We start from the raw sequence: 26676 nt of genomic DNA on the forward strand, positions 1-26676 counted from the left end.
TGTGCAGGAAGGGATGGATAGAGTTAGTAGTAGGGTAACAGGAGGGTTAGATTAAGGAGTAACTAGGGGGCAGTTAGTGTGAGAAGTAGATTAGGTAAAGCATTAGTAGAATGTCGGTAGCATTGCCGGCTTCTCCTGGCACCCAAATTTCCCGGCGTTCTCTTCCTCTGTATGTCCCAGTCCTGTGTGTGACCCAGATAATAGTTAAAAAAAACTGACAGTGGTTTGAACTTCTCATTTTATAAAAAGTCAAACTAAAAGTTTTGGTCAGAGTTCCACATTAACTTTCCTTATTGGTAAGACTATTAATATAATTGTATTTTTTTGTGGTTAGATCAAATGAACATCATAAAAATGAATATCCTTCCTTTAGGCATTGTATTTGTTAACAGTCCCAGTAATGCTCCCAAGCATTTAAGATCTGTGTGTTTCACATCCGTATTTCAAGATCAGCATCGATGGATAATTTTATAATGCTCATTAAACCAAAGATGTGGCCCTGATTTTTCTTGATCCAAACATTTACTGTACAACAGCAATAATAATGAGGCTGTCAGACTTGCTATGTCACAGTACAGATACATTGTGGGTGACGGCAGAGAAAAATTACAGGGCAGTCTCATTTTACATGTGATTAACTTACACAAGTTTGAAACAACATGATCTGCTAGGCCAATTCGTTTGACATAATTTCTTTAAAACACAATTTCTCAAAAAGTTGGATTGCTGTGTAAAATGTATTAAGCCAATGATTTGCAAATCAGGTAAACTTAAAGGGCTCAGACACACTATAAGCACTTTTCTGAGCAGTGGCATACCTAGGGCATTTGACACCCGATGCTGGGTATTAAAAGATACACCCGCCAAAAAAGGAAAGGAGCGAGTGTGGCATGCTAAGCGCGCACTGGCGGGTAATGCCAGGTATGGGTGCCCCCAGTGTAGGTAATATTGTTGCCCCAGTATAGGTAGCATAGTTGCCCCCCCATAAAGTTGGCCTAGTATAGGTAGTAAAGTTGCCCCCAGTATAGGTAGCTAGTAAAATTGCCCCCAGTATAGGTAGAATAGTTGTCCCAGTATAGCTGGTATAGTTGCCCCAGTATAGCTGGTATAGTTGCCCCCAGTGTATGTAGTATAGTTTCCCCCAGTGAAGGTAGTATAGTTGCCCCAGCTGTTTACAGCTGTTTCCAACTGCCCAAAAAAGTAAGCAGCAGCTGCTTCCACTGACATCACCTGCCAGCAGTAAAAATGTCACCATGTGATAAATGTCAAAATGTAAATCAGGGAGAGGAAAGCTTTTACAATGGGAAAACACTGACTAAATCATTTCTACATAATTATCGTAAAAACAAAGCACTTTTTATTACATTATTTTCACTGGAGCTCCTCTTTAAAGCAGGAGGATTAGCCATATTACGCCAGGGAAAAAACTCATATATAAGTAGATAAATACTTGATCTACTTACATAACACATGTATTGTATTGTCCATGTTTTGATTTCAGTGAATTCTATATAGTAAATTAAGAGAATTCTGTTCCTGGTGGGAACCATGTCGTTTGCCCACAGTTGGAGGCTAAATCCTGATGTCATTTCTTCCCTTATCTTTTTTTTCTTTTCTCCTCCAATCGCTGAGTCACCTCAGCCTTGCTTGTAAACACAAGTGAGCAGAGGATCATGTTTCAGCTAGGCAGTTAATAAATGGAAGAGGAGGAATATATTATAGATAAAAAGAACCCTCAGCATGCAACTGAATGGTAATGGCTAATAAAGGGTCAGTGCTCCTAAGGTATGTAATAACTCCAAACCATAACAGCAGAAAAAGTTTTGAATGCAGGATTAGCATCTTTATCACTTAATACAGACTAGATATGGCTCGAACCTTCGATTTTTGGTTTGCGAACCTCGAACGCGAACTGCAATAGACTTCAATGGGGATGCGAACTTTGAAAACTAGAAACATTTATGCTGGCCACAAACGTGATGGAAAAGATGTTTCAAGGGGTCTAACACCTGGAGGGGGGGCATGGCGGAGTGGGATACATGCAAAAAGTCCCTGGTGTAAATCAGGATTTGACGCACAGCAGTGTTTTAAGGGCAGAAATCACATTGCATGCTAAATTGCTGGCCTAAAGTGCTTTAAAACATCTTGCATGTGTATACATCAATTAGGTAGTGTAATTTGTGTACTGCTTCATACTGACAGACCAAACTCACTGTGTAACGCACCGCAAACAGCTGTTTGTGTAGTGACGGCCGTGTTGGACTGATTCGCACCATGGCGAGAGTGCAGGCAAACCCATATGGTCGGGCTGAGGTAGCTGATTGACAGAACAACAGTGACTAAGTGTCCAGCAACAACCTTATTATCTTGGGTGTGCCCCCAACCCCCACCCACACCGACACACTCATATAGATAGCTGGCGGTCATTGCTTTATTGTGATACGCAAGCCTCTTCACTGCGGCAAGGTAACAATCATGAAGGGGAATTGACACATGTACATGCCTTTTGTTTTGTTGTTGCAGCTGCAATGCAGCCAGGAAAATGAGGCAGGCATGCACACACACCAAAAAAATTGTGATCGGCTTTGTTAGCGGCCGCTGCTAGCAGCAGCCTTAAAAATTCAGGAATCCGCCTGGAGTCCAGGACCCTGTTGGTGGTGTCGGAGAAGGCAGTCAAGCGGCCTGCAGGCAGAGATGCTGTGTGCGGACCGACTTAGTCTTGGGGGCATGCAGTCACTCGGCATGCAGGCAGAGATGCTGTGTGTGGGGACTGACTTAGTCTTCGGGCAGACCTGACCGTGCTTTGCAGACCACCTGGACAGATGGACCCTTGACCCACCCTGTGTGCCGGAGATGACACCAGAGATGTCATCATGTGCCTTCGTAAAGAAGTTGTCCCTACGCGGGTCTTGGTCTTTCCACGGCTCAATTTATGGTGGCAGAGAGTACAGATGGCATTGCTCTCATCTGAGGCAGACACACAAAAAAATGTCCACACCGCTGAGCCCTGGGATGATGGCACTTTGGTGGTGGCGGCCGACTGAGTGTTAAGTGGGGTGCCAGAATCAGAGCAGGAGGAGGATGATAAGTCACGGTTCTGTGCGGAAGCTGAGGAAGATGAGGGGTTCTGTGTTAAATAGTCAACTATGTCCTGACAATCTTGGGGGTTCTGAACACTGTACTTTGGTCCAGGGCCACACGAAATCATGACAGCATGACCTCGAACAGACCTGCCGGGTGGCCTGCCTCTGCCTGTTTTGCCCATATTGGGGGGGATGAAGTGAAATGTATGCAGTGACTTGACTAATACAATATGGTGTCGCACAGGTGCAGTGAACAGGTATGCAGTGACTAGTATTACAAATGTGCAGCTGTCACACACACAGGTACCGTGAACAGGTGCAGTGACTGGTATATACTATAACACTGCGTGCGGTCACGTAGGTAGGTGCACTGAACAGGTATGCAGTGATTGGTATTACAAATGTGCAGCTGTCACACACACAGGTACCGTGAACAGGTGCAGTGACTGGTATATAACACTGCTTGCGCTCACGTAGGTAGGTGCATTGAACAGTGATTAGTATTACAAATGTGCAGCTGTCACACACACAGGTAGTCACTGAATGTGCTGGGCCTGGCAGTGGCACAGTAGGAATTACCAAGGGGCCAAAGGCCAGCTGCGACTGACTGACAGGGCTGTATATGCAACAAGTGTCTGTGGGACATACACACACAAAAAAAAAATAGATCACAAGAACAACATTAGCTTTTAAAAGAGCTGTTGAGGGGTGCTTTTTAGCAATAAGTATCAGCAAGGAGCAAGCTAAAGAGCATAACAAGAGCCTAACTAAGCTTTCCCTAATGTCTTTGCAGCAAGCTCTGCCTTCTCTAATTACTGCAGCCACACGAGTGAGTGAAATGGCCGACGCTGCCTGCCTTTTATAAGGGGGGGCTCCGGGAGGGAGTGTAGCCTGATTGGCTACCATGTGTCTGCTGACTGTGATGTAGAGGGTCAAAGTTGACCCTAATGATGTAGTATAGGGGTGGGTCGAACTCGCATATAGTTTGTGTTCGATCGCGTTCGCGAAACCCCCGAACTTCGCGTGTTTGCGTTTGCATGCGAACCGTTTGGGCCATCTCTAATACAGACCAGTTGCTGTTGAAATTTGATTTTTATGGTGACAATCCCGCTTTAAGGGTATATTCACACGGTGGGGTATTTTGTCCCATGAAAAATTTTACTTTCTACGCATTTTAATGGGAAAAAGAGGGGAAAAATGAAAAAAAAAATATTATTTCTCACATTTACCAATTCCAATTTAAAAAATAAAAAGTGTGCTACAGTATATAAACAACTTGCCACCAAGCCCTCTAAGAATAGATAGCCAGATGTGTCCCCAGCATCAGCCCCCCCCCCCCCCCCAGTATAGCCAGATGTGTACCAATATCAGTCTTCCCCTGTATAGTCAAATGTGTCCCCAACATCAGACCTCCCCGAGTATGGCCGTATGTGACCCCTGTATTTGGCAAACCCCCAGTATGGAAAGACAGATGCGCCTCCAGGGTTACTGGCCCTCATTATAGCCAAAGGTGTCCCCAGGCATATTGGTTCCCCATTATAGCCAGATGTGCCCCCAGGATTAGCACCCCCTCCCCATTACAGCCAGATGTGCCTCCAGTAGTAGGGTATGCCCCCACGATCTCCAGATTTGCCCCCATTATTAATTTCCCCCCTCCCAGTTACCTAGAGGTCCCCCAGTAAAAATGTCAACCCCCCCTTTAGATATCTTCCCCCCTTATGGATAGCCAGATGTGCCCCCTCCCCTGCCAGTCAGCCCACCCTACCTTCCCCATGGCCAGATTGCTTAAAACCCACCCCTGCAAGCAGCCTTTCTCACCTCACCTTGTTTCTGCGAATATCCTGCAGCCAGAGCCTCCGTTCCCTGTTCTGCAGTCAGCCCCGTGATGAATATCCGTGTCCCGGCTTGATGACATCAACAAGCCGGGACGCAGATGGGGAAAAGATGATAGATCGCTGCAGTTGGCTACTGCAGCGATCATCCATGTGGGGGGGTCTCTAATTGGTTTAAAGGGAAGTGCCCGGGGGTGCGCACGGGAGCGCACTCGATCGTGCACAGCTATGCTGCAAGGCAAAATCGTATGTCTACCTCCTTGTGACTTTGATGAAGTCACAGAGGACGTTGATATATTGTATTGGTGGGATAAGTTGTTAATCTGAATATTTTAACTTAAAGGGAATCTGAAGTGAAAATAAACTTATGAGATAATGAATTGTATGTGTAGTACAGCTAAGAAATAGAACATTAGTAGCATATGAGTCTCATATTGTTTCCAGTTCAGGAAGAATTTAGAAACTTCAGTTGTTATCTATTCAAAAGAGCTTCTCTGAGTTCTCCAGCACCAACTTGGGTGGAAGACAGCCCTGTTTTCTGAAGCACGCTAATAAAGCAAACCATTAACCAGATATATTTTGTTTCTCTCTTTTTTTTCAGCTATCTATCTATGCAAGAGGACCATGCAGAACAAAGCACGACTGGAGCTAGCAGATTATGAAGCCGTAGGTATACCTAGATCACAGCCTGCTGGATAAGGAAGGTCTAAGAACATGCTGCATTAAGCAGTTGTGGTTGTGCAAAAGCAAATATACTGTATATATATATATATATGTTTGGTGCATCAAATTACACAAATAATCATATTATTATCACCTGATTGGGTACAAATGTGAAGGGGCCATAATCCTGACTACCTTTGCACTGGTTCTGTTGTTAAGAAACTGAGAATGACACCTGTTGACCAATAAAATTAAAGCCCTAGCTCTGGCCCATTATTTACTGCATATTGTGTGACATATACAATCTGTAGTGCTCATGCATTTAGTGCATTACACATAAACCATTTCTTCAATATTAAACTTTATTACTTGGCTAGGTTTGCAAAGCTGACTTTCGGCCCCAATGTCAGATGCTGTTTGGTCAGACTAAATAGCTGTCTGTGAGCCATCCCTGCACCTCCCCATCATCATTGCCAATATTAGCCATATGAAGTAGGCAGGGAGGAGATGGGAGGGATCACCACCCAATCTTTCTCTGTAAATACAGATCAAACCACATGCAGCTGCGTGTCAGTAGAAGCTAATCATGAGTTCCTCCCTGCTCAGAGTGCAATAAAGCATGTAACCTTCCCACACCTACAATTTGTTTATATAAAAATAAAAGACCAGTGAGAAATTGTTTTTGTGGTGTTTTTTGCAGGCAGAGCTGGGTAATGTGAGATACACACGGCCTTTATAAAAGCTATGTGGAGGGTGTGGTAAGGGTTTAAAGCAAACCTGAACTGAGAATAAACTTGTTAGGTAATTGTATGTGTATAACTAATAGGAAGTAGAACATTAGCAACAGTCTCATATTTCTATTTTTAGTTTAAGGAGCATTTTTAAGACTGAATGCTAAAAAGCAGCCATGACACCCTGATGTAAATTATTCTTTATTCCACTGCAAAACAAGCAGAAGTAATGACATTTCAAACTTTAAAGCACTAAATGTTATCAGCAGAGCCGGGACAAGGTCCTCCAGCACCCAAGGCTGAGACACCAAAGTGCGCCCCTTCATCCCTGCCACCCCAGCAATCACACTCTGATTGCTATTAGACTAAGAGGCGCCACAGGGCCCACAACCTCCCCTACACCTTAATATCTAGTTATATGACTTGCAGTCACTGCTATGTATCCCCTTTTCTTATTTCTTTCTGCTTCAAACACAATTAGGAATGACAGCTAAATGAATTCTGCGCCCCCTCCTACACTGCGCCCTGAGGCTGGAGCCTCTCCAGCCTATGCCTCTGCCCCGGCCCTGGTTATCAGCAGTGTTTCTCAGGCTCAGCCAGATAAAAGGCTTTAAGATAAACACAGACAAAAATGTCTCTTTTTTTAGTATAGAAAAATCACTAAAATCAAATTGTGGACAGTGCAATATATATGTTATGTAAGTAGAGCAGGTATTTATCAACTTATATACGTGTTTTTTTTTTCTGAGATAGTATGGCTGACAGCTCCACTTTAAAGAGGAGCTGTTAGGTATAAGGTCTCAGAGAAAATAAACACATATATCAGTAGCTAAAGATTGGCTGTACTTACATTACATATGCATTTCACTGTCCACGTTTGTACTTCACAGAATTTTTATATAGTATATGCAGAGATTGATGCTCCTGACAGCTCATGGCAGGTTCCATGTTTTTCTGTCAAATGTGTCGTCATGTCCTGCCTGCTTCCTGATCACAGAAAAGCTTGTACTGAATAACACAGTGTGCAGTGAATATTAATGAGCCATGTGGCTAGGAACAATAGCTGACTCCTGCAGTGTACTCAGCCCGGAGATTTATCAGTGCTACGCGCTGGACTGATTACAAGCTGCTGAAACGTCTCATTAGCAGCCGAGGGGAGGGCCCCAGAATGCTTTGCAGTATAGTATGCGGCTTGCGTCCTCTTAGGTCTAACAGCTTTTCTGATAAGCACACATCAAAGGTAACTGAGATTTTTATCTTCACTAATGGCTTTTTGGCTTCCTTCTAAACTGTTTAACACAGGAGAATAGAGGTTTAAATTAGCTTCTGCAGCCTGACAGTTACTCTTTAAGATAATTTCACAGTAGGACTAGTATTTCATATAACTTTGTTTATCTCATCACGTCACATGTCAGTGCTAGTACGCTTTAATGCTTTATTCGATACTGAGCAGGTAGGAACTGCTGACCTCTAGTTTCAGTACTGGCCACAAATCACTGGACAGCAGTGGGAGGAGGTGGAGTTTGTCAGGGGATCTGCTTTGTGCTGAGGAGGACACTGGACGCAACCACCCATGCACTTTACTTATATCTACTGGGAAAAGTACAGACTTGTAAGGCTCAACACACACCATGCAATCTTGGTTGTTCAATCTCACCACTTTCATGTAGTATTAAGGTGGCCACACACGATACAATGAAATGATCCGATTTTACAGTAATTCGATAAAAACGATCGGATCGCTCAAAAAAATCAAAAGCTTTTTTTCATTCGACTGAATCCCGTTTTGTTCGATTTAAATCGATCCGGAATGCCAGATATTTCTCTTCAATTTCTACTAAAGATTGTATGGTGTGTGTTGGATTGTTAATTTATTAATATACACACCCTAGCGATTTTCTCTGAGTTTTCAATCATTTTTATCATAATTGAGAAAAAAATTGAACATAGGTGTGTGGTACATTGGTCATATTTTTGAAATGTTACAATCAGTCAGAAAAATTGATTGCAATTTTTTAATTAAACAGATATTTAAAAAAAATTGTGTGGTGTGTGGCCACCTTTAGAGCTTATCCAATCAATCATTCAAGGTATTTTCAATCTGTTGGCCCTTATACTACATAGATTTGGTAAATCTGTACAACCAAAATTGTGTGTTGAGCTTTAGGCACAAACCTTTGGGCATTTGCAAACTTACTATCATATGCATGAAATGAGAGGGCTTTAATATCAAACAGTACAAACAGGAAAAAAAAATGGGAGTTGATGTGAATATTTGTTGTACATAAGTGTGCTTCGAAGTTACGAAGTTCCCATTGGTGGAGCATGCACTGGTCTTCAGTCATAAAACTATGAATTCACTAATCTTTTAGATTATTTTTCAAACCCAGTCCAGATATGCAGGATCATTTTGGTTCTTCATCTATGGAGAACTTTAGTAAATCAGACCTACTGCATAGGTGTGTTTGAAAAAAAAAACCACATCAACTGTAAAAAAAACAAAAAAAATTGCATAAAATCTGAATTGTGAAGGATATGAAGTGTACTATACTTAACGTCCTTCTAGAAATACTGCTTATAAAAAAGCTGCCTCTAATACCTAATGAATTACTGGCCCAGAACAAGTATGCAGGTAATGGGATTAATGTCTCCACTGGCTGTCAGGCTTGTTGTATGTTTATGACTCATAAACTTCTGAAGCCAAAGGATAAGCATGTCAACGAGGCAACAGAGTATAAAATGGAAATAAAAAAAATGTCAGCCTCCATATTTTTCTCATTTAAAGTATCCTTTAAAGCAATATTCTATTTCTGTTTAAATATTTTTTTAACATTGTTTGTCCAATTCAGTTTGCAGCCAGCTATGAATGGCAATTTTTATGTGTGTTTTTTTTTTGTAAAGAACAGACCACCTTGTACCCCCACCCTTCTCTCCTGTCACTCCTGCATGAGTAATTAGCTGCAGAGGACAGGGAACATTGCAGTTTGTCCTATATACCTGAAGTAATTGTCAAATTCTGAAAATCCGTATCACAGCTCTGGCTGCACATAAACCAAGAAAAGTAAGGTTAAGAAGTTGGTGCTAATCTACTTTAGAGGACCCAGCAGGAAACCTTATAGGGAAATACTGCTAACATGATTGGGTAGACAGCACCCTCTCGAATTGCTAGGTTTCAGATAGGTTGTAGTAAACTACGCCCACTCTATTCGGCCAATCACAACTCTTTGTACTGTAATTGGAGAATTGTTCCCTATGAGGTTTCCTGTTGAGTCCTGGGAACTAGACTAGCACTAAGAAGTTGAAGGGTCCTTTCACACTGTGTCCACTGCATTGCGTTGCTACAGACAATATCATTACATGTCACCCCATCTCTATGAGGCTTTCACACTGATTGCAGTACGGCAGGTTCCAACACAGTATGCTGTGTGTTAACCAAGTAACACGTTCAAATACAGTGGCAGTGAAGCATACTTTCATTGTACTGTATTCCTCACTGTTTGGATGCACCACAAAGCTGTTGCCCGATGCAACCTTTCAGCTACTTTGCGCTGCAATGTCATTGAAGTGTATCTTGCTCAGTGTGAAAGGGCCAGAAACTGTTGTAATGTATACATGTGAACTGAGTAGTGTGTTTGTTTATCTTTATTCTACAAAGGTGAATTGGATGTCAAAATATTAACATTATTTCCCTAGTAACTGTGCATAGTAATATTTGAAAGAAAAAGTTTTTGTTTTGGGCAACAGTTAGCCCAAAACAAAAACATTTTCCTTCACTGCGGAGCACTACAATTCCTGTACTTCTTGTACTACACAGCACCACTTCCTGTTCTGGGGACCACTACATGAAGCTTTGGGCTCGATTCAGTAAACACTGCTAACCCAGTTAGCACGCCTAAACACTTTGGGCGTGTTAACTAGGGTGCTAACTAGGTTAGCACCATTTTCCAAATCAGTCCGGGCGCAAAGAATTTTCGCACCTAATGGCCCTATAATATTGCATTGTATGCGACTTTAACATCGCATTGGATGCGACGTTAAGGTCGCATCCAATGCGACGTTATAGGGCCATTAGGTGCGACCGTTTGGTGCGCAACGGACTTTGCGCGCGATGCGTTTCGCACGCGTTTTAATGCGCGAACAGCTGGTTTAGGCGTGAAGAGGCGTGCTAAGTAGGCGTGCTAACACTTAGCACCATTTACTGAATCGACCCCTTTGTGTCTGTAAAATAAAAAACCTCTTGGGGACATAAAATGGTGCGCCGCAATGAAAACTCTTGGTATAATTTTCCCAAATCTAAAATGACTTTTTTTTTGTACTTGAAATGGGCTTTAAGTAGATGATTGTCATTTGATTTGAGTCGCCAGAAATGATGCCCGAGCAATGTAATATCTACAAATGGCTGAAGATCTTTTGTAATGATTTTGCATTAGTAAAACAATGCATTCACAGAACTACTAAATGATGTATTATTTACAAACTAAATATATTTTCTTTATCCTTGTTTAACCTTTGTCAGGAAAATTTAGCAAGACTGCAGCGAGCTTTTGCAAGAAAATGGGAATTCATCTTTATGCAAGCAGAGGCACAAGTCAAGTGAGTTCATATGCGTGGCATGATTTTCCATAGCCTTGTTTATTTTTATCTGATAATCAATATTTCAAGGCTTGGCAATAGCAATACAGAAATTCATTCAGATTGCCCCCCTTCCCCCCTGGCCAGTCCGCCCCTGCACAACAGCTATGGCAAAGTCAATAGCCCATTACCGTCTGACTTCCATGGCGTTGCAGGAATTTTAAACATGTTGGCGACGACTGTGCGTTGAGCATGCGTAGAATACGACAGGAAAACCCAGAAATCCAAGTGACAGACTTCCTGTCCAGCATGGAGTACATCACTGGGCAAGGGGCGGCCAGGGGGGAGAGTTGGCCGGCGCTCTGCATATGACCCTGTCGGCGCACTTTGCCGTAGGATCATATGATTGACATGTGGTGCATTGTAATGCGATGGGGCAGGGCAACACACATCAAATGCAAATGCCAGGTTTAAAAACGGCCTAAGGGTTAACTAGCAGGAAAAACTATGAAATATTATTATTTTGTGTAAGTGTCTAGGCGTATGTTAAATTTTAAAATGTTTCATGATCGGTTAGTCACTTAGGGCCCTTCCACACCAAGCCCGTTACATTGCAGAGGACAAAATCCCTGCATTGCAAAGCATTACGATGATTTTCCTATGGGGCTTTACATATTGAGTGTTCAATTGCAGCGGGTTCACCCGCGAACTTATTCACGCGAACTTCGGTGGTTCGCATTCGCAGTGACCCATGAGTTCGACCCGCCCCCTATACTACATCATTAGGGTCAACTTTGACCCTTTACATCACAGTCAGCAGGCACAGGGTAGCCAGTCAGACTACACTCCCTCCTGGAGCCCACCCCCCCTTATAAAACGCAGGTAGCGTCAGCCTTTTCACTCACTCGTGTGGCTGCAGTAATTAGAGAAGGGAGAGAACCTTGCTGCTGACATAGGGAAAGCTTAGTTAGGCTCTTGTCCTAAGCTTGTTAGCTTGCTCTTTCTTGCTGACCTTATTGCTAAAAAGCACTCATCCTCAACAGTTCTTTTGAGAGCTAATGTTGTTCTTGTGATCTGTTTGTGTGTGTGTGTGTGTGTGTGTGTGTGTGTGTGCGTTTGTGTGTGTGTGTGTGTGTGTGTGTTTGTGTGTGTGTGTGTGTGTGTGTGTGTGTGTGTGTCACAGACACTTGTGTTGCATATACAGCCCTGTCAGTCAGTCGCAGCTGCTGGTGCGACCTTGGCCCCTTGGTAATTCCTACTGTGCCACTGCCAGGCCCAGCACATTCAGTGACTACCTGTGTGTGTGACAGCTGCACATTTGTAATGCCAATCACTGCATACCCACCTGTGTTCAGTGCAGCTACCTACCTACGCGGCCGCACGCAGTGTCACTGCACCTGTTGACGGTACCTGTGTGTGGGACAGCTGCACATTTGTAATACCAATCACTGCATACCCACCTGTTCAGTGCACCTACCTACCTACGTGAGCGCACGCAATGTTATAAACCAGTCAGTCGCTGCACCTGTTCACTGCACCTGTGTGACTGCACATTGTATTAATCAAGTCAGTGCATACCTTTCACTTCACCCCTCCAAATATGGGCAAAATAGGCAGAGGCAGGCCATCCGGCAGGTCTGTTCGAGGTCGTGCTGTCATGCTTTCATGCGGCCCTGGATCAAAGTACAGTGTTCAGAAGGCGCGTGCCACCAACCCCCAAGATTGTCAGGATGTAGTTGAATATTTAACACAGAACACCTCATCTTCCTCAGCTTCCGCACGGAAACGTAACATATCTTCCTCCTCCTGCTCTGATTCTGACACTCCACTTAACACACACAAGCAATAGAACACAGCAGTACATGCATCCAGCTACATTTAAGTGGTCAGCAGGTGCTCGTCAGCCAATCAGGATGCACTATCATACACCCTTTACCTGCCATACCACATCTAGCAGCCATTAGCATTCAGGTGGGAGGCTTCAGTTGGACACCATCGCAAGATTGCGTCGCTAGCAGGATCGCCCCGTGCAGGCATCCCTCCCACAGGGGTCCCTCCCTAACCGCTCACCTGTCCACCATGTCCTAGAGCTGAAAGAAAACGTTTAAAAACACACGATTGGTTCGCACGATGACCAGGGGCCCCGGACCTCTCTCACTGGCCGTGGCCCCAAGGCCAACATGCGATACCTGGAGGGGAGTGCAGTTGGGCCTGGACCTCTCACACCCAGGCTCTGGACCTCTCACATCCAGAAAACCCACCAACACTGCCTCCATACTGAATGCTAAATTCAACACACACAAGCAATAGAACACAGCAGTACATGCATCCAGCTACATTTAAGTGGTCAGCAGGTGCTCGTCAGCCAATCAGGATGCACTATCATACACCCTTTACCTGCCCTACCACATCTAGCAGCCATTAGCATTCAGGTGGGAGGCTTCAGTTGGATGCCATCGCAAGATTGCTTCGCTAGCAGAACCGCCCCGTGCAGGCATCCCTCCCACAGGGGTCCCTCCCTAACCACTCACCTGTCCACCATGTCCTAGAGCTGAAAGAAAACGTTTTAAAACACACGATTGGTTCGCATGATGACCAGGGGCCCCAGACCTCTCTCACTGGCCGGGGCCCCAAGGCCAACATGCGATACCTGGAGGGGAGTGCAGGTGGGCCTGGACCTCTCACTCCCAGGCTCTGGACCTCTCACATCCAGAAAACCCACCAACACTGCCTCCATACTGAATGCTAAATTCAACACACACAAGCAATAGAACACAGCAGTACATGCATCCAGCTACATTTAAGTGGTCAGCAGGTGCTCGTCAGCCAATCAGGATGCACTATCATACACCCTTTACCTGCCATACCACATCTAGCAGCCATTAGCATTCAGGTGGGAGGCTTCAGTTGGACGCCATCGCAAGATTGCGTCGCTAGCAGGACCGCTCCGTGCAGGCATCCCTCCCACAGGGGTCCCTCCCTAACCGCTCACCTGTCCACCATGTCCTAGAGCTGAAAGAAAATGTTTAAAAACACACGATTGGTTCGCACGATGACCAGGGGCCCCTGGTCATCGTGCGAACCAATCGTGTGTTTTGTGGCAGCATTGCAGGCCAAGTGGATTTTCCAGTGGCAGATGGCGTGATTAACATGGGTGTTGTGTGTTTGACAAAGGTGAACAATGCTGGATTGTATACTGTATTTTTCGGACTATAAGACGCCCCTGACCATAAGACGCACCTAGGTTTAGAGGACAAAAATCAGGGGGAAAAATATATATACTAAACCTGGTGCATCCATGGTGAAGAGGCATCTTGTGGATTTTTCCCCCTTTGTACCTCATACCCCCTTGTACCTCTTGTGTCTCCCTGTGTCCTCCTCTGTCCCCCTTGTGTCCTCCCGTGTCTGCCTTTGTCCTCCTTGAGGAAGCAGGACATTTGGGCACTCGAGGTGTGAATGTTTGGACTATTTTTAGCCTCAGTTTGCATAGCAGATGGCTCCAGAAACGCTATTTTATCGGACGCATCTAGCGCCAAATTTTCTCCTATAGCCAACATTTCTATGTGTGCCTGTGGCAGTGCCCAACTTCTGCGGCACCTGATATTTTTAGTTACTATGCAGCACATACTGTTTATTAGCAGGTTTGTGGCTGGGGGGATGGTTAAAGTTAGGTGTCATTTGGGGGGGGGGTTTAGGGTTAGGTATCAGTAGAGGGATGGCTCTGTGTAAGAATAGGGTTAGGTCTAGCAGTGGTGCAATATTGGTACTGTTTACAGAGATTTTACTACCGAAATGAACACTGCAAAATAGGAGAATAGCAGTAAATTTACTGACATTCTATGGTTATTTCCGTTGCACAAATTTCGGGGCGCCCTTTTTCATCTCCACGGTCAAGATGCAATTGCATTCCTCCCATATTAAGCTGACATATACCTTTCCGTGATTGTTTGGCCTACTAAATGAGTTTAGTTGACTATAGCAATATTGATATGACTTGCAAAAAACAAAGCAGTAGAAATGAGAATAGTTTTATTAAAGCGCTGCATAAAATGTGGCGCTTTATAAATACAATAAATAAATAAAATAATTAAATTAGAATCACACTATAATCAACTACATGGGAAAATGCAAGCTCAGCAAATCAAACTACCAGAACACAGGAGGAGCAGACACATGCATGCATTATCCTGTTAATAATGACAACACCAGCCATATTTGTGAGATTTACTTGAAACCAAAGCTAATCTATACCAAAGCGATGTCTTTAGATACCTGACAAACATGACGTGTTTGTTACCACTGCAGTAAGCATACCACACGCATTCATTATATGGAGACAAGAATATGTCCTGAGGCAAAGAATAGAAGAGAATGCAAAAATATCCATCACATACTGCAGGTTAATAAGCAGCTCACACACATACAGATCTGGCAAGGTCTATCAATGTTAAACGCTGAAAGAATATGGATCCAAACAAAGATTAATTGCTATAGTTGCTCAGATATTACTATGCAATTCTTTACTGCCTCACCACTTTCCAGATGATGTCACACACCGATAGAAAGGTTAATGTGTGCAAGTGATGGGATTTAGTCTGAAAAACATAGGTAGGGAGGGTTAGTGTAAGGTGTAGGTATTGGGGAGGTTAATGTTAGGTAAATGTGTGTGTGTGTGTGTGTGTGTGTGTGTGTGGGGGGGGGGGGGGTTAGTGTTGGCATAGGTAGGGAGGTTTAGTGCAAGGCGCAGTAGGCAGAGGGGACCAGAGACCACTTTTTTTCAAATTTGGGTTCTGTAAATTGCCAGAATTAACTTTAAATGAAACAACTCAGATGCAGTTGAAGTGCAAACTTTCAGCTTCAGTTAGTAGGGATGAACAGACCGATTGAATAAAATGTGAGGCAACTAAAAGATTTTTTAACACAATCCCTTCACTTCAGGGGCTTAAAAGTAATGAGACAATTGACTCAAAGGCTATTTCGTGGGCAGGTGTGGGTAAGTCCATCGTTATGTCATTATCAATTTAGCAGATAAAAGGCCTGGAGTTGATTTGAGGTTTGGTGTTTGCATGTGGAAGATTTTGCTGTTAAAACAGAGAAGAAGAAAAACGGAGAAATTGCTACAATATAAATGGCAAAATCTACAGTTTAGTACATCCAGAGCTACGATGTCTGAAAGGGTGAAGCTATGGCCTGCAAATGGCTGGAGCAATGGCGTAATGTGCAGTCTGCACAGTGGGCAGAGAACTCACCTCAGGCAGGGGTGTAGTCAGCAGGGTCCCCTCGGGTCTTTACTCATCTGTAAGTCTGAGCCTTTGAGTAATGCCTATACCGAGGGACACCTTAAGCTACCTGGGAGGGGGGGAAATCTATCTATACTTGGGCCCCCTTTACCTACCTGGAGTGGATCTACCTATACTGGGGGACACCTTTGGCTAACTGGGCGGGAATTACCTATACTGGGGGGCACCTTTTGGCTACGTATGGGGAGAGAAGTACCTATACTAGGGGACACCTTTGGCTACCTTATACTGGGGGGGCCCTTTGGCCACCTATACTTGGGGCGACAGTGACGTAGACCCATGCTCGCAACCAGGCCCATTCTCTCAAGGAGACTCATAAGTGCCCCAGCCAGAACACTTTCTCTCCTCCCCCAAGACCAAACACGTCACACACAGGGCCCCGGCAAAGCACAATGGTATCTGTTTGCTGTGTGTCCATACCCCGGGGAGCTAGCAGTGCAGTGTCTCACATGAATACTTGCCCCCACTGGTGCTCTCTTCCTGCTTGAATCGCTTGCATCTGCTCTGCTCCACCCATCCCCACAGACAGGGGCCCAGACACATATCAATTAGAAACAGGTAGCATTGTGTTTTTTGGGGCCCTATGTGTAGAGATGGCCCAAACAGTTCGCTGTTTGTGTTCTCGGCAAACTGCGAACACATGGCGTGTTCGACCCGCTCCCTATACATCATCATGGAGCCAAACTTTGACCCCTTACCTCATAGTCAGCAGACACATGGCAGCCAATCAGCTAGCACCCCCTCCTGGACCACCCACCCCCTATTAAAAAGCAGTTGCGGTGGCCATATTGGATTCATTCTTTGCTGACTGCTGCCTGTTAGTGAGAGCAGGGTCAGACTTGCTGCAGATAGGTAGGGAAAGCATTACCTGTGCTTCTTGTTTCTCACTTGCTGTGAAAGCACCCCAAACATCCCTTTTGAGGGCTAGTACATTGGTCTCCAGTGTTTTTTTTGTGTGTGTGACTCTCCACAGCCCACTGACACCCAGAGCTGTACCACACTACTGCACACTACTGCTATTGTTGCTAAATTAAGTTGCACGCACAGTACCACTCCAGTGCATTATTTGTAGGAATGTAATGTGATTTCTGCCTGTTAGTGATTAAAACCAGAATTTGCGTCAACTCTATAATTTTGGGTGGGACTTTTGGCATGGATCCCCCTCCGGCATTTCCCTGTCCAGGTGTTAGACCCCTTGAAACAACTTTTCCCTCACTTTTGTGGCCAGAAACAGTCTTTGTAGGTTTTCAAATTTGCCTACCCATTAAAGTCTATGGTTGTTCGCCGGGTTCACATACCGGTATTCACGAACATTTGTTTACGTTCGCTGTTCGCGAATGGAAAATTCTATGTTCGAGACATCTTTACCTATGTGTTACACATCCTGTCCAGACGTGGCGTACATGTAAACAGTCACTCCAGCACTGCCTAGGTGAGCGGAACATCTATCTATTAAAGGAGGCCTGAGCTTTGAAAAGCATGATTTTTACATCCATTACCCCATAGTCTTCTTGCCCACCTCCCCCAATGCCTTTGGACTCCACTCCATCGTGCTACTGTTGCCCCTCTTAAAAAGCTGTGAAATTGCTCATTACAATGCATATTTGTATTTTGGAAAGAATTGTAATCGCACATGTGCAAGAGCGCTCAAAAACATGGCTGCTATGCACAGCTGCTCAATAGCATGATTGAGGATTGGCACAGGTGAAACAGAGCCTGCTTCCAAATTCCACATCACGGGGGGGGGGGGCTAGAAGTCTGTAGCTATGGCACTGTGGGGGGGACATTTTTGGCTACCTATTTTGGAGTAATAGCATGTTTGCTGCATTTTATATGTGGGGTAATGTTTACTGCATTCTCATATGTGGGGTCACGTTTGCTGCATTATCATATGTGGCATCTTGTTTGCTGTATTTCATATGTGGGGTAATGTTTACTGCAGTTTCATTTGTGGCATCATGTTTGACGCAGTTCTTATGTGGGCTTATGTTTGCTGCATTGCAAGTGTCAAAGGCAGTGTTTGCATGTTTTATGTGTGGGAGGCAATGTTTATCTGCATTTTATGTGTTGGAGGTAATGTTTGCTGCATTTCATGTACTGGAGGTAACATTTGCTGCATTTTATGTGTCCAAGGTAACGTTTGCTGCATTTCATTTGTTGGGGGTAACATTTACTGCACTTCATGTGTCGTAGGTAATGTTTGCTGTATTGCATGTGTCGGAGGTAACGTTTGCCACATTTCCCCTCAAAATTCACCTTTTCACTCTGGCCTATCACCCCTTACAAGTGCTCTAAACCCACAGCTGAACTCTGGTCTCCTACCTTTCGTGCCCCTACCTCTCCCTCTAGATTGTAAGCCTTTGGGCAGGGTCCTCCTCCTTTTGTGTCCAACCTGATCATGCACCTCCATTACTGTGCACCCATGCTATGCATTTGAGTGAACCTAACTTGCCTAATCTCCATGCTCCCATCCCGTGACTGACTAAGCATTACCTTGTACTCATACTGTGCTGCGTGATCTGGTTTTTCTTGTATTCCGGTATCAACATATTGCTGTATGTCACCCCTAAATATTGTATGTAACCTAAACTAATGTCCAGCGCTGCGTAATATGTTGGTGCTTTATAAATACAACAAATAAATAAATACATTTCATATGTGGGAGGTAACTTTTCTCTGTATTTCATATGTTGGAGGTAATAGTTTCTGATTTATTATTTGATGGTTGTGGCTGTGTTTGATACTTTGGGGTTATTGTTGTAGCATTTGGCATTTTAGGGGCTTATGATTACTATAAGGTATGCTAATTAGAGATGTGGCGAACGGTTCCCGAACCGTTCGCCGGCGAACATCTCTAAATCCATGGGCCTCTTACTACTTCCGGGTCGCAATGACCCGGAGTAGTACGCCTGCGCTGCCCGGGGGAGTGCGTCCTAGATCGCGCTCCCGTTGCCGGGCACTCTCTGCGCATGTGCGTGACGTCATGAGTGACGTCACGCTCATGCGCAGAGAGTGCCCGGCAACAGGAGCGCGATCTAGGACGCGCTCCGCCGGGCAGCGCAGGCGTACTACTCCGGGTCATTGCGACCCGGAAGTAGTAAGAGGCCCAGAGAGGTTCGCCAGGCGAACTGTTCGGCCCAACACTAATGCTAATACATAAACCAAAATAAAAACAATGACAGGAAAATGTATATACCGTATATCCTCGAGTATAAGCCGAGATTTTGGGTCCAAAAAAGTGGCCCAAAAGTGGGGGTCTCAGTTTATACTCGAGTCACTTCCTCTGCCCCCCAAGTGTCCCCGAGTGCCTGCTCGACCCCCGCCATATACAGCATGTGCTGTATAATGTTGTGGCAACATAGCACGTCAATGGCTCATTTACCAGTATGTCAGCAGCTGCGGCTCCCCCGCGCGTCTTTTCCCCCCCCCTTGCTGGAGCGATGTGGTCCAGGCTGGCATAGCGCCGGTGCACAGCATTTATTCACAGGACCAGGCTGCCTGAAGGAGTCTCATGTCTATGACACCCTCTAGTGGCGCCTTTAACTGTGAGCGCCGCTGCAGGACGCCATAGAGCTGAGACTCCTTCGGGCAGCGTGGTCCTGTGAATGGATGCCGTGCACCGCTATGCCAGCCCGGACCACATCGATCCAGCGGGGAGGTAAGAGATGCAGGGGGGGGGAGTAAAAGATGCAGGGGGTAGCCGCAGCAGCTGGCATGCTGGTAATTGAGCCAGTGACATGCTATATATCATGCCCAGTGGAAGCCGCTGTATTGCGGAAAGCGGCGAATCGCGAAGGCAGGTTTGGCATGCCATGTCATTTCTTCTCCACATGCAGATCCTTTGGTAAGCGTCAGTTCTTTTCTCAGCGCTAGTCGCTGCTTTTCCTTTTTTGCACTCAGCACTTTTCATTGCTAATTGCACCTTATTTACAGCGTTGTTACGCTGATATTCTATGCACTGCAGCACTTTTACTTTTTGCTAGTTGTTACTGGTCTCCTTTTTCTATCACATTTTTTCACTTTTCAGCATGTTTTTTCACACCCTTGTGATGCTGTTTCGCTTCCTATGTTCTTTCATGTTGCTTGATTAGCAGTGTGGATGTTTACATGTATACATATTTATCTGTATAGGTGCATTACTGTTTAATGACACAATAGATGTGGAGATGTATTTACTCATAAATTATGGATTGTAATCCTAGTATTATTACATGGCTGCTCATATTGGTTTTAAGTGTTTTTAATGTCTGTTGAATAAAGTTGATGATTTAATTATGACCTTTTGAGTGGTGTGGTAATTAAAGGGAACTACTGTTCTTTGTTAGCTTTATGCTATATAGCTGCAACATTATTCAGCATTATTCAGGCGGAGGACACAGGCGGAGACTCGGAGTAGGTGCTAGGATGGTAGTAAATTGAAGGAACACAATGACTCTACCCATTTATGGCAGGGGACACAGGCAGGGGTCGAGCAGGCACTGGGGGCACATGTTATGCATGCTGATATATGTGTACATGATTCACCTCCACCATAATACCACCAGCATATGGTGTAGGGGGCACATATGTCATGCATGCTGATATATGCATGATTCACCTCCACCATAATACCACCAGCATATAGTGGAGGGGCCATTCTGGATGTCATTAGCAATAAAAAGTTTACATTCATTCTGTAAACCTATTTCTTGCTATCTGATGATGATTTTGTTCTCCTTTTCCTGTGTATGGTTGTGGCCGGTCATGGATGTGAGTGGTGGTGTGGTTGTGGCATTTCCTACACCCGGCTTACAAAGGGAGAGAAAAGATAGCCCATATATTCAGCATGACTGGGAAGGTACAAAAAAGTTTATTCCATGATTCAAAAACATTAATGATTGACACAATGAGATTCAACACAATTTAAAACCCAATTAAAACATACGGCAAGAACAAATCACTGCTGCAAAATATCAATCATATATTCATAGGTATATATAAAATATTAGCATCACAAAGATAACAACCATGTAATATCATATTATCATTACTGGTAGCACAGTGGGCATCTAACAAGAGCCCAATGATGCCTACCATAGACAAGAGTGGAGGAGACCGGAAGAAGGAAGAGAGCCACGGTGGAACTTCTTCCGGTCTCCTCCACTCTTGTCTATGGTGACGTCAGATCCGGCTGGCGTGATCCCGGCTGGCGCACACGCCCTTCATGCTGCCTCCATTTAAACGCCGCTCTGGCGTGCATGCAGTGCGGTGTCCTTCTCCTTCAAAGCGGGGTGACGCCCGCGGAGCTAGCGGGATTGTCCTGAGGGATACCTACCATCTCTGCTGCCTGCATCACACCCGGGGATAAGTATCTTCTTTGTTTGCACCTCCAATTTTTTTCCTCATGCACTTTATCTATAGGCTGCTCTTGTTGTGTGCTCACAGCCGTTTTTTGCACTATTAGGTTGTATGTACTGTTAATTACTTGCTCATTTGCACAAGACTATTTTTCACACATTGCTCTATACATTGTTATTTGCACCTTATTACTGAACCCGCGTTTATAGGCATCATTGGGCTCTTGTTAGATGCCCACTGTGCTACCAGTAATGATAATATGATATTACATGGTTGTTATCTTTGTGATGCTATTATTTTATATATACCTATGAATATATGATTGATATTTTGCAGCAGTGATTTGTTCTTGCCGTATGTTTTAATTGGGTTTTAAATTGTGTTGAATCTCATTGTGTCAATCATTAATGTTTTTTGAATCATGGAATAAACTTTTTTGTACCTTCCCAGTGGTGCTGAATATATGGGCTTTCTTTTCTCTCCCTTTGTGCTATATATTGAGCCCTAGCACACTTGGTGGATTATTTATTTATATGCTTGTGTTGCGGGTATCCCCCCTCTTTCTCTACCCCCGGCTTATACTCGGGACAAGCATTCCCCCCCCCCCCCCCCTTTTTTTTTTTAGGTAAAAGTTGGGGGGTCGGCTTATACTTGGGTCGGCTTATACTCGAGTATATACGGTATTTTGCTGACCACCTTATTGGGTACATCTTGCTAGTACTGAGTTTGACCCCTTATTGCCTTCAGGACTGCCTTAATTCTTCATGACATTCCTCAGAGATTTTGATCCATATTGGCACAATAGCATCACACAACTTTTGCAGGTTTATTGTTTGCACATCCATGATGCAAATCTCCCTTTCAACCACACCGGGGGGAATGCTGCTTTCTTACGTGTGTGGGGTTTTTTTGGAAGGGGGGTTTTTTTGTGTGTGGGATTTTTTTTCTTCTCTTCTGTTTTTTTTAATTATTCTGCCTTATTATTTGTGTGCCCCCCCCCCCCCAAGAAAATTTACCCGTGCTCTGCCAGTGTTTAGGCTTACTCTGGCTAGCTATTACCACAGTACGTATTTTGTACACTGTCACCTGGAGGCACTCTTTACACATTTCCCTGTTATGCCTGATTACCTGTTTGGTTAACTGTTACCCAAACTTCACTTACCTCTCCCTTATCCCGCTCTTCCTGGCTCAATCGGAAAGAAGTGGTCAACATTCTTTAGTTGTTCCCATTTCCCTACCCTATCCCCTCCTTTCCCTTCCCCTTTATTCATAAAATTATGATAATGATTGTTGATACAAGGTTCCTTTTTCCTTATTTTTTACTACCACTTTTGCCCCGCCTGCGTGGGGGAATGTATTAACAATGTCGACCTTGTCTGTTGTGCTTTGATTTCTCAATGAACACCCTTGAAACTAATAATTGCTGTAAAATATAAAGTGCTAACTGTATTATATAAAGTCATATAATTCATATTTCTTTCATAGAATCGACAGGAAAAAGGATAAAACAGAAAGAAAAATTCTGGACAGCCAAGAAAGGGGATTCTGGGATGTGCACCGACCTGTGGTAAGTCTTCATTCCGCTTGATTGTTTAAAAGCTTCCTCAGACATCCCTTGAAGACCACTCTTGAGGGCTTTTTGGCATTGCGAATACAATAAAATATGTTATTTGGGGTGGCTAAAGCTGGCAGTGGATTTGCAAGGGTATTACCACAGTCTCTCAGATCTCTGCATGTGGTGCAGCTCGACAGCTTCATAAGCAGAAGTTCATGAATCTTTTAAGGTGTTTTTTATTTTGTGAAAACTGATGAGTACTTTATTTATCTAATTAACTTTTTCTTCTGAGTTTTCTCCTAGGAGTTATTTTTTTAATCTTATCTAAAAAATACCTTTTTATGACTAACTTGTTTCCCTTCAGTCCGGCTCTTTTCAATGAATCGATTCATTTGATTCAATTCATTAAAAAGAACCGGATCATGAACCGAATCATTTGATTCATTTCACTGGGGAGGGTGTGGCTAGCAGTAACTCCTTGATAGGCACTCCCCTCCCCTGCTAATTGGCCCAGACATCTGTTATTCCTCCTCCTTGCTCCTTCTCCTTCAGCTGTGCAGCTGCAGTTCCTGTCTCATCCACTGAACTGATTCAGTTCAGAATCAGAATCAGAATCAGAATCAGAATCAAATTTATTCGCCAAGCACGACTGGGTCATGCCCGGAATTGGGTTTGGCACCTTACACTTGCTCAAAGTAAACACAGGAAGTACAAAAAGACAAACATGCAGAGACAAAAAGTGCAGAACAGTCCATACTATATACAAAAACAGGGGTGCAAAATGGGCAATAGAATACAGTAAAGTGATCAGTGTCAGTGTCCAGATTCAGCATAGAGTTATGTTCGCTAGTTCAGTCAAGTGAGTTCAGGAGGTTGACAGCAGAGGGGAAAAAGGAGTTACTGTGCCTCGAAGTTTTTGCGTAGATGGCTCGGTACCTGCGGCCTGACGGTAGACGGATGAAAAAGCGGTGACCAGGGTGTGAGGGGTCACCGGCAATCTTTAGTGCTCTGGAGCGTAGCCTGGAGATATGTAGGCAGTCGAGTGAGGGGAGTGGTCTCCCAATGATCCTTTCCGCCGATCTAATGATCCTCTAAAGTTTGTATCTATCCCTGTTGGACGATCCAGCGTACCATACAAGGATCGAAGAGCAGAGGACGGACTCTATGGTGGCAGTGTAGAAGTTCATCAGCAATTCCTGGGCCATGCCGAACTTCTTCAGTTGTCGGAGGAAGAACAGCCTCTGCTGGGCTTTCCTCTGAGTTAAGGTGGTGTTTTCCTTCCAGGTCAGGTCATTTGAGATGGTGGTGCCCAGGAGGCGAACGCTGGCCACTCGCTCAGCTTCAAAGCCATCAATGTGGATTGGTGGGGGGGCAGGAGCATGCCTCCTGAAGTCTACTATCACCTCAACAGTTTTGGCTGTGTTAAGGACCAGTCTGTTATCAGTGTGATGAGTCGTGTTCTCACAGGAAAAAAACGGCTCAAATAAACCAATCACTCATGAACTGGACATCACTATCAGGTTCACTTTAATGTACCCCTCTAGGACAATGGGAGCAAAACATTTATTTAAGCTTTTCTAAGCCAAATGTACTTCTGGTTTATAGCCCGAATGTGTATGCACAAATGTGGAAGTTAAATTCTACGCCATGGCAGGGATAAACTGACATAAACAAGGTGTAGATTTCAACTAGCCCGGTCCTGGAAGTGGTAAACATAGGCAAAAGGAGGGTTGATTTTCTCTAGGGAAATTGTTCTACCTTTGTTAAATATATGCTTTGAGTGGATAAATTGGGTTACAGTAGGCAAGAAGGATTCACTTTGGACCAATAATCCTGGATTATTAAATTCATTGTATGGGACTCAATAGTGTCATTTCTTATACTACAGTGTGCAAAGCAGCAAACTAGGCACTATGACACTCAATCTATAAAATATCACTCAAAACTGCTTGATGCAGTGCAACAATGTAGCCATTCGTCCCAAGTGTAGGCTAACACTAAGGGCCCGTTTCCACTAGGGGTGGTGCGATGCGGCTACATAGCTGCATCGCACCGCGGGTGTGCTGAAACACATGCACGGCAATGGAACAATTTCCATTGCGTGCATGCTGTGCGGAGCGGTGCAGTGCGATCCGATAATATGCAGCACGCTGCAGATTTTCGTATGGCCGCATCCGCCCGCAGCCGCGTCCCATCTCCTCTATTGACTTCCGCATCGGGAGATGCGGAAGTGATGTGGCCAGCGGTGGAAGTGATGTGATGCGGCTACGTAGCCGCATTCACATCACTTTGTAATGGAAACCTGCCCTAAGACAACCACAGTGCAGGCAGGTGGGGAGATTAGAATTAGACCCCACCCCTCTCAGGTCACTCCCTGTAGATATAGAAGTAAGGGGTAACACCCCCCAAGGGTGGACAACGAACTGTCCCGTGGTGCTTCCATATTTGGTGGTTCTGTAGACAGAGACAGAGGGGCCAAACGTGAAAAGGACCACAAGACAGTGACTCCAATATTACCTAAGGAAGCGGGCTTTTACCTGCGAAATGTGTATGTATATATATATATATATATATATATATATATATATATATATATATATATATATATATATATATATATATATATATTATATCTTCAAATGTTTCAGTTTGACTCTTGTGTACTTTTAAGAGCGACTATAGAGGCTTTTAAGACTGCTGTGTTTATTCCAGTCTAAAATTTCTACCACTGTATATTTTTTTTGTTTTAACTATCTTCTCAGCCTGGATGTGTGAACACAACTGAAATGGACATACGAAAGTGCCGTCGAATGAAGAATCCCCAAAAGGTCAAAAAGGTGAGTTTTTTAAATATTATTTATGTTCACAGCATTATACAGTGTGTTTCAGTAGACCTGTTATTCCATCACAAATTTCCTGAGATCAGCAGTGCTGCCATGGCTGGTCTGTGAAAATGAAAAAAAAAAAACTAACGGTACTCAGTATCCTCAAATACTTTTGTGTCTGTGCCTATGATTCTACAGCTATATGCTGTTCAAGTCATTGCTCTGGGTAAAGAGGCAAATGGAATGTGACATCACCAGCATGTGAATGCAGTATTTTACAGTATTTTACAGTCAACATTCAGCAGAAAAAAATGAGCAGCCATCTGGGTAATTTTTAAGCTGTAAAAATGTAAGTTGCAGCTAGAAAAATTACTTAGCACTTAGGTACTGGCAGGTCTTGGGAATAGGGGTATATTTTTTCTTATTGCCCAGTCATTTTTTATACATAGGACCACAACGTCACGGCACTTTCTTCATCTGGCTTAAAGGACCACTATTGCAAAACAATATAAAATGCATGTAATAACATACAAATAAGAAGTACATTTCTTCCAGATTAAAATGAGCCATAAATTACTTTTCTCCTATGTTGCTGTCGCTTACAGTAGGTAGTAGTTATCTGACAGAACCAACAGGTTTTGGGCTAGTTCATCTCTTCATGGGGGATTCTCAGCATTGCCTTTATTCTTTATAAATACTCTACCTGAAAGGATTTATATAAATATGCTGGCCAGCCTCTCTACTTGCTGCACACTTTTTGGGCAATTGGATAAACTGC

The 26676-nt window shown here is 44.0% G+C and overlaps 1 protein-coding gene across 3 annotated transcripts in view; it reads left to right on the forward strand.

The window, feature by feature from the left end:
- Positions 1-26676, forward strand: part of RGS6 (regulator of G protein signaling 6) — a 531053-nt gene that overhangs the window by 425433 nt on the left and 78944 nt on the right. For all 3 annotated transcript variants that reach the window (XM_068254099.1, XM_068254101.1, XM_068254100.1), the window contains 4 exons: positions 5517-5581; positions 10826-10902; positions 23004-23085; positions 25836-25910. In XM_068254099.1, the coding sequence (XP_068110200.1) occupies positions 5517-5581; positions 10826-10902; positions 23004-23085; positions 25836-25910 (299 nt within the window). The remainder of the gene's footprint in view (positions 1-5516; positions 5582-10825; positions 10903-23003; positions 23086-25835; positions 25911-26676) is intronic.

Source organism: Hyperolius riggenbachi, chromosome 9, assembly GCF_040937935.1.
Source record: "Hyperolius riggenbachi isolate aHypRig1 chromosome 9, aHypRig1.pri, whole genome shotgun sequence".
Taxonomy (NCBI): Eukaryota; Metazoa; Chordata; class Amphibia; order Anura; family Hyperoliidae; genus Hyperolius; species Hyperolius riggenbachi.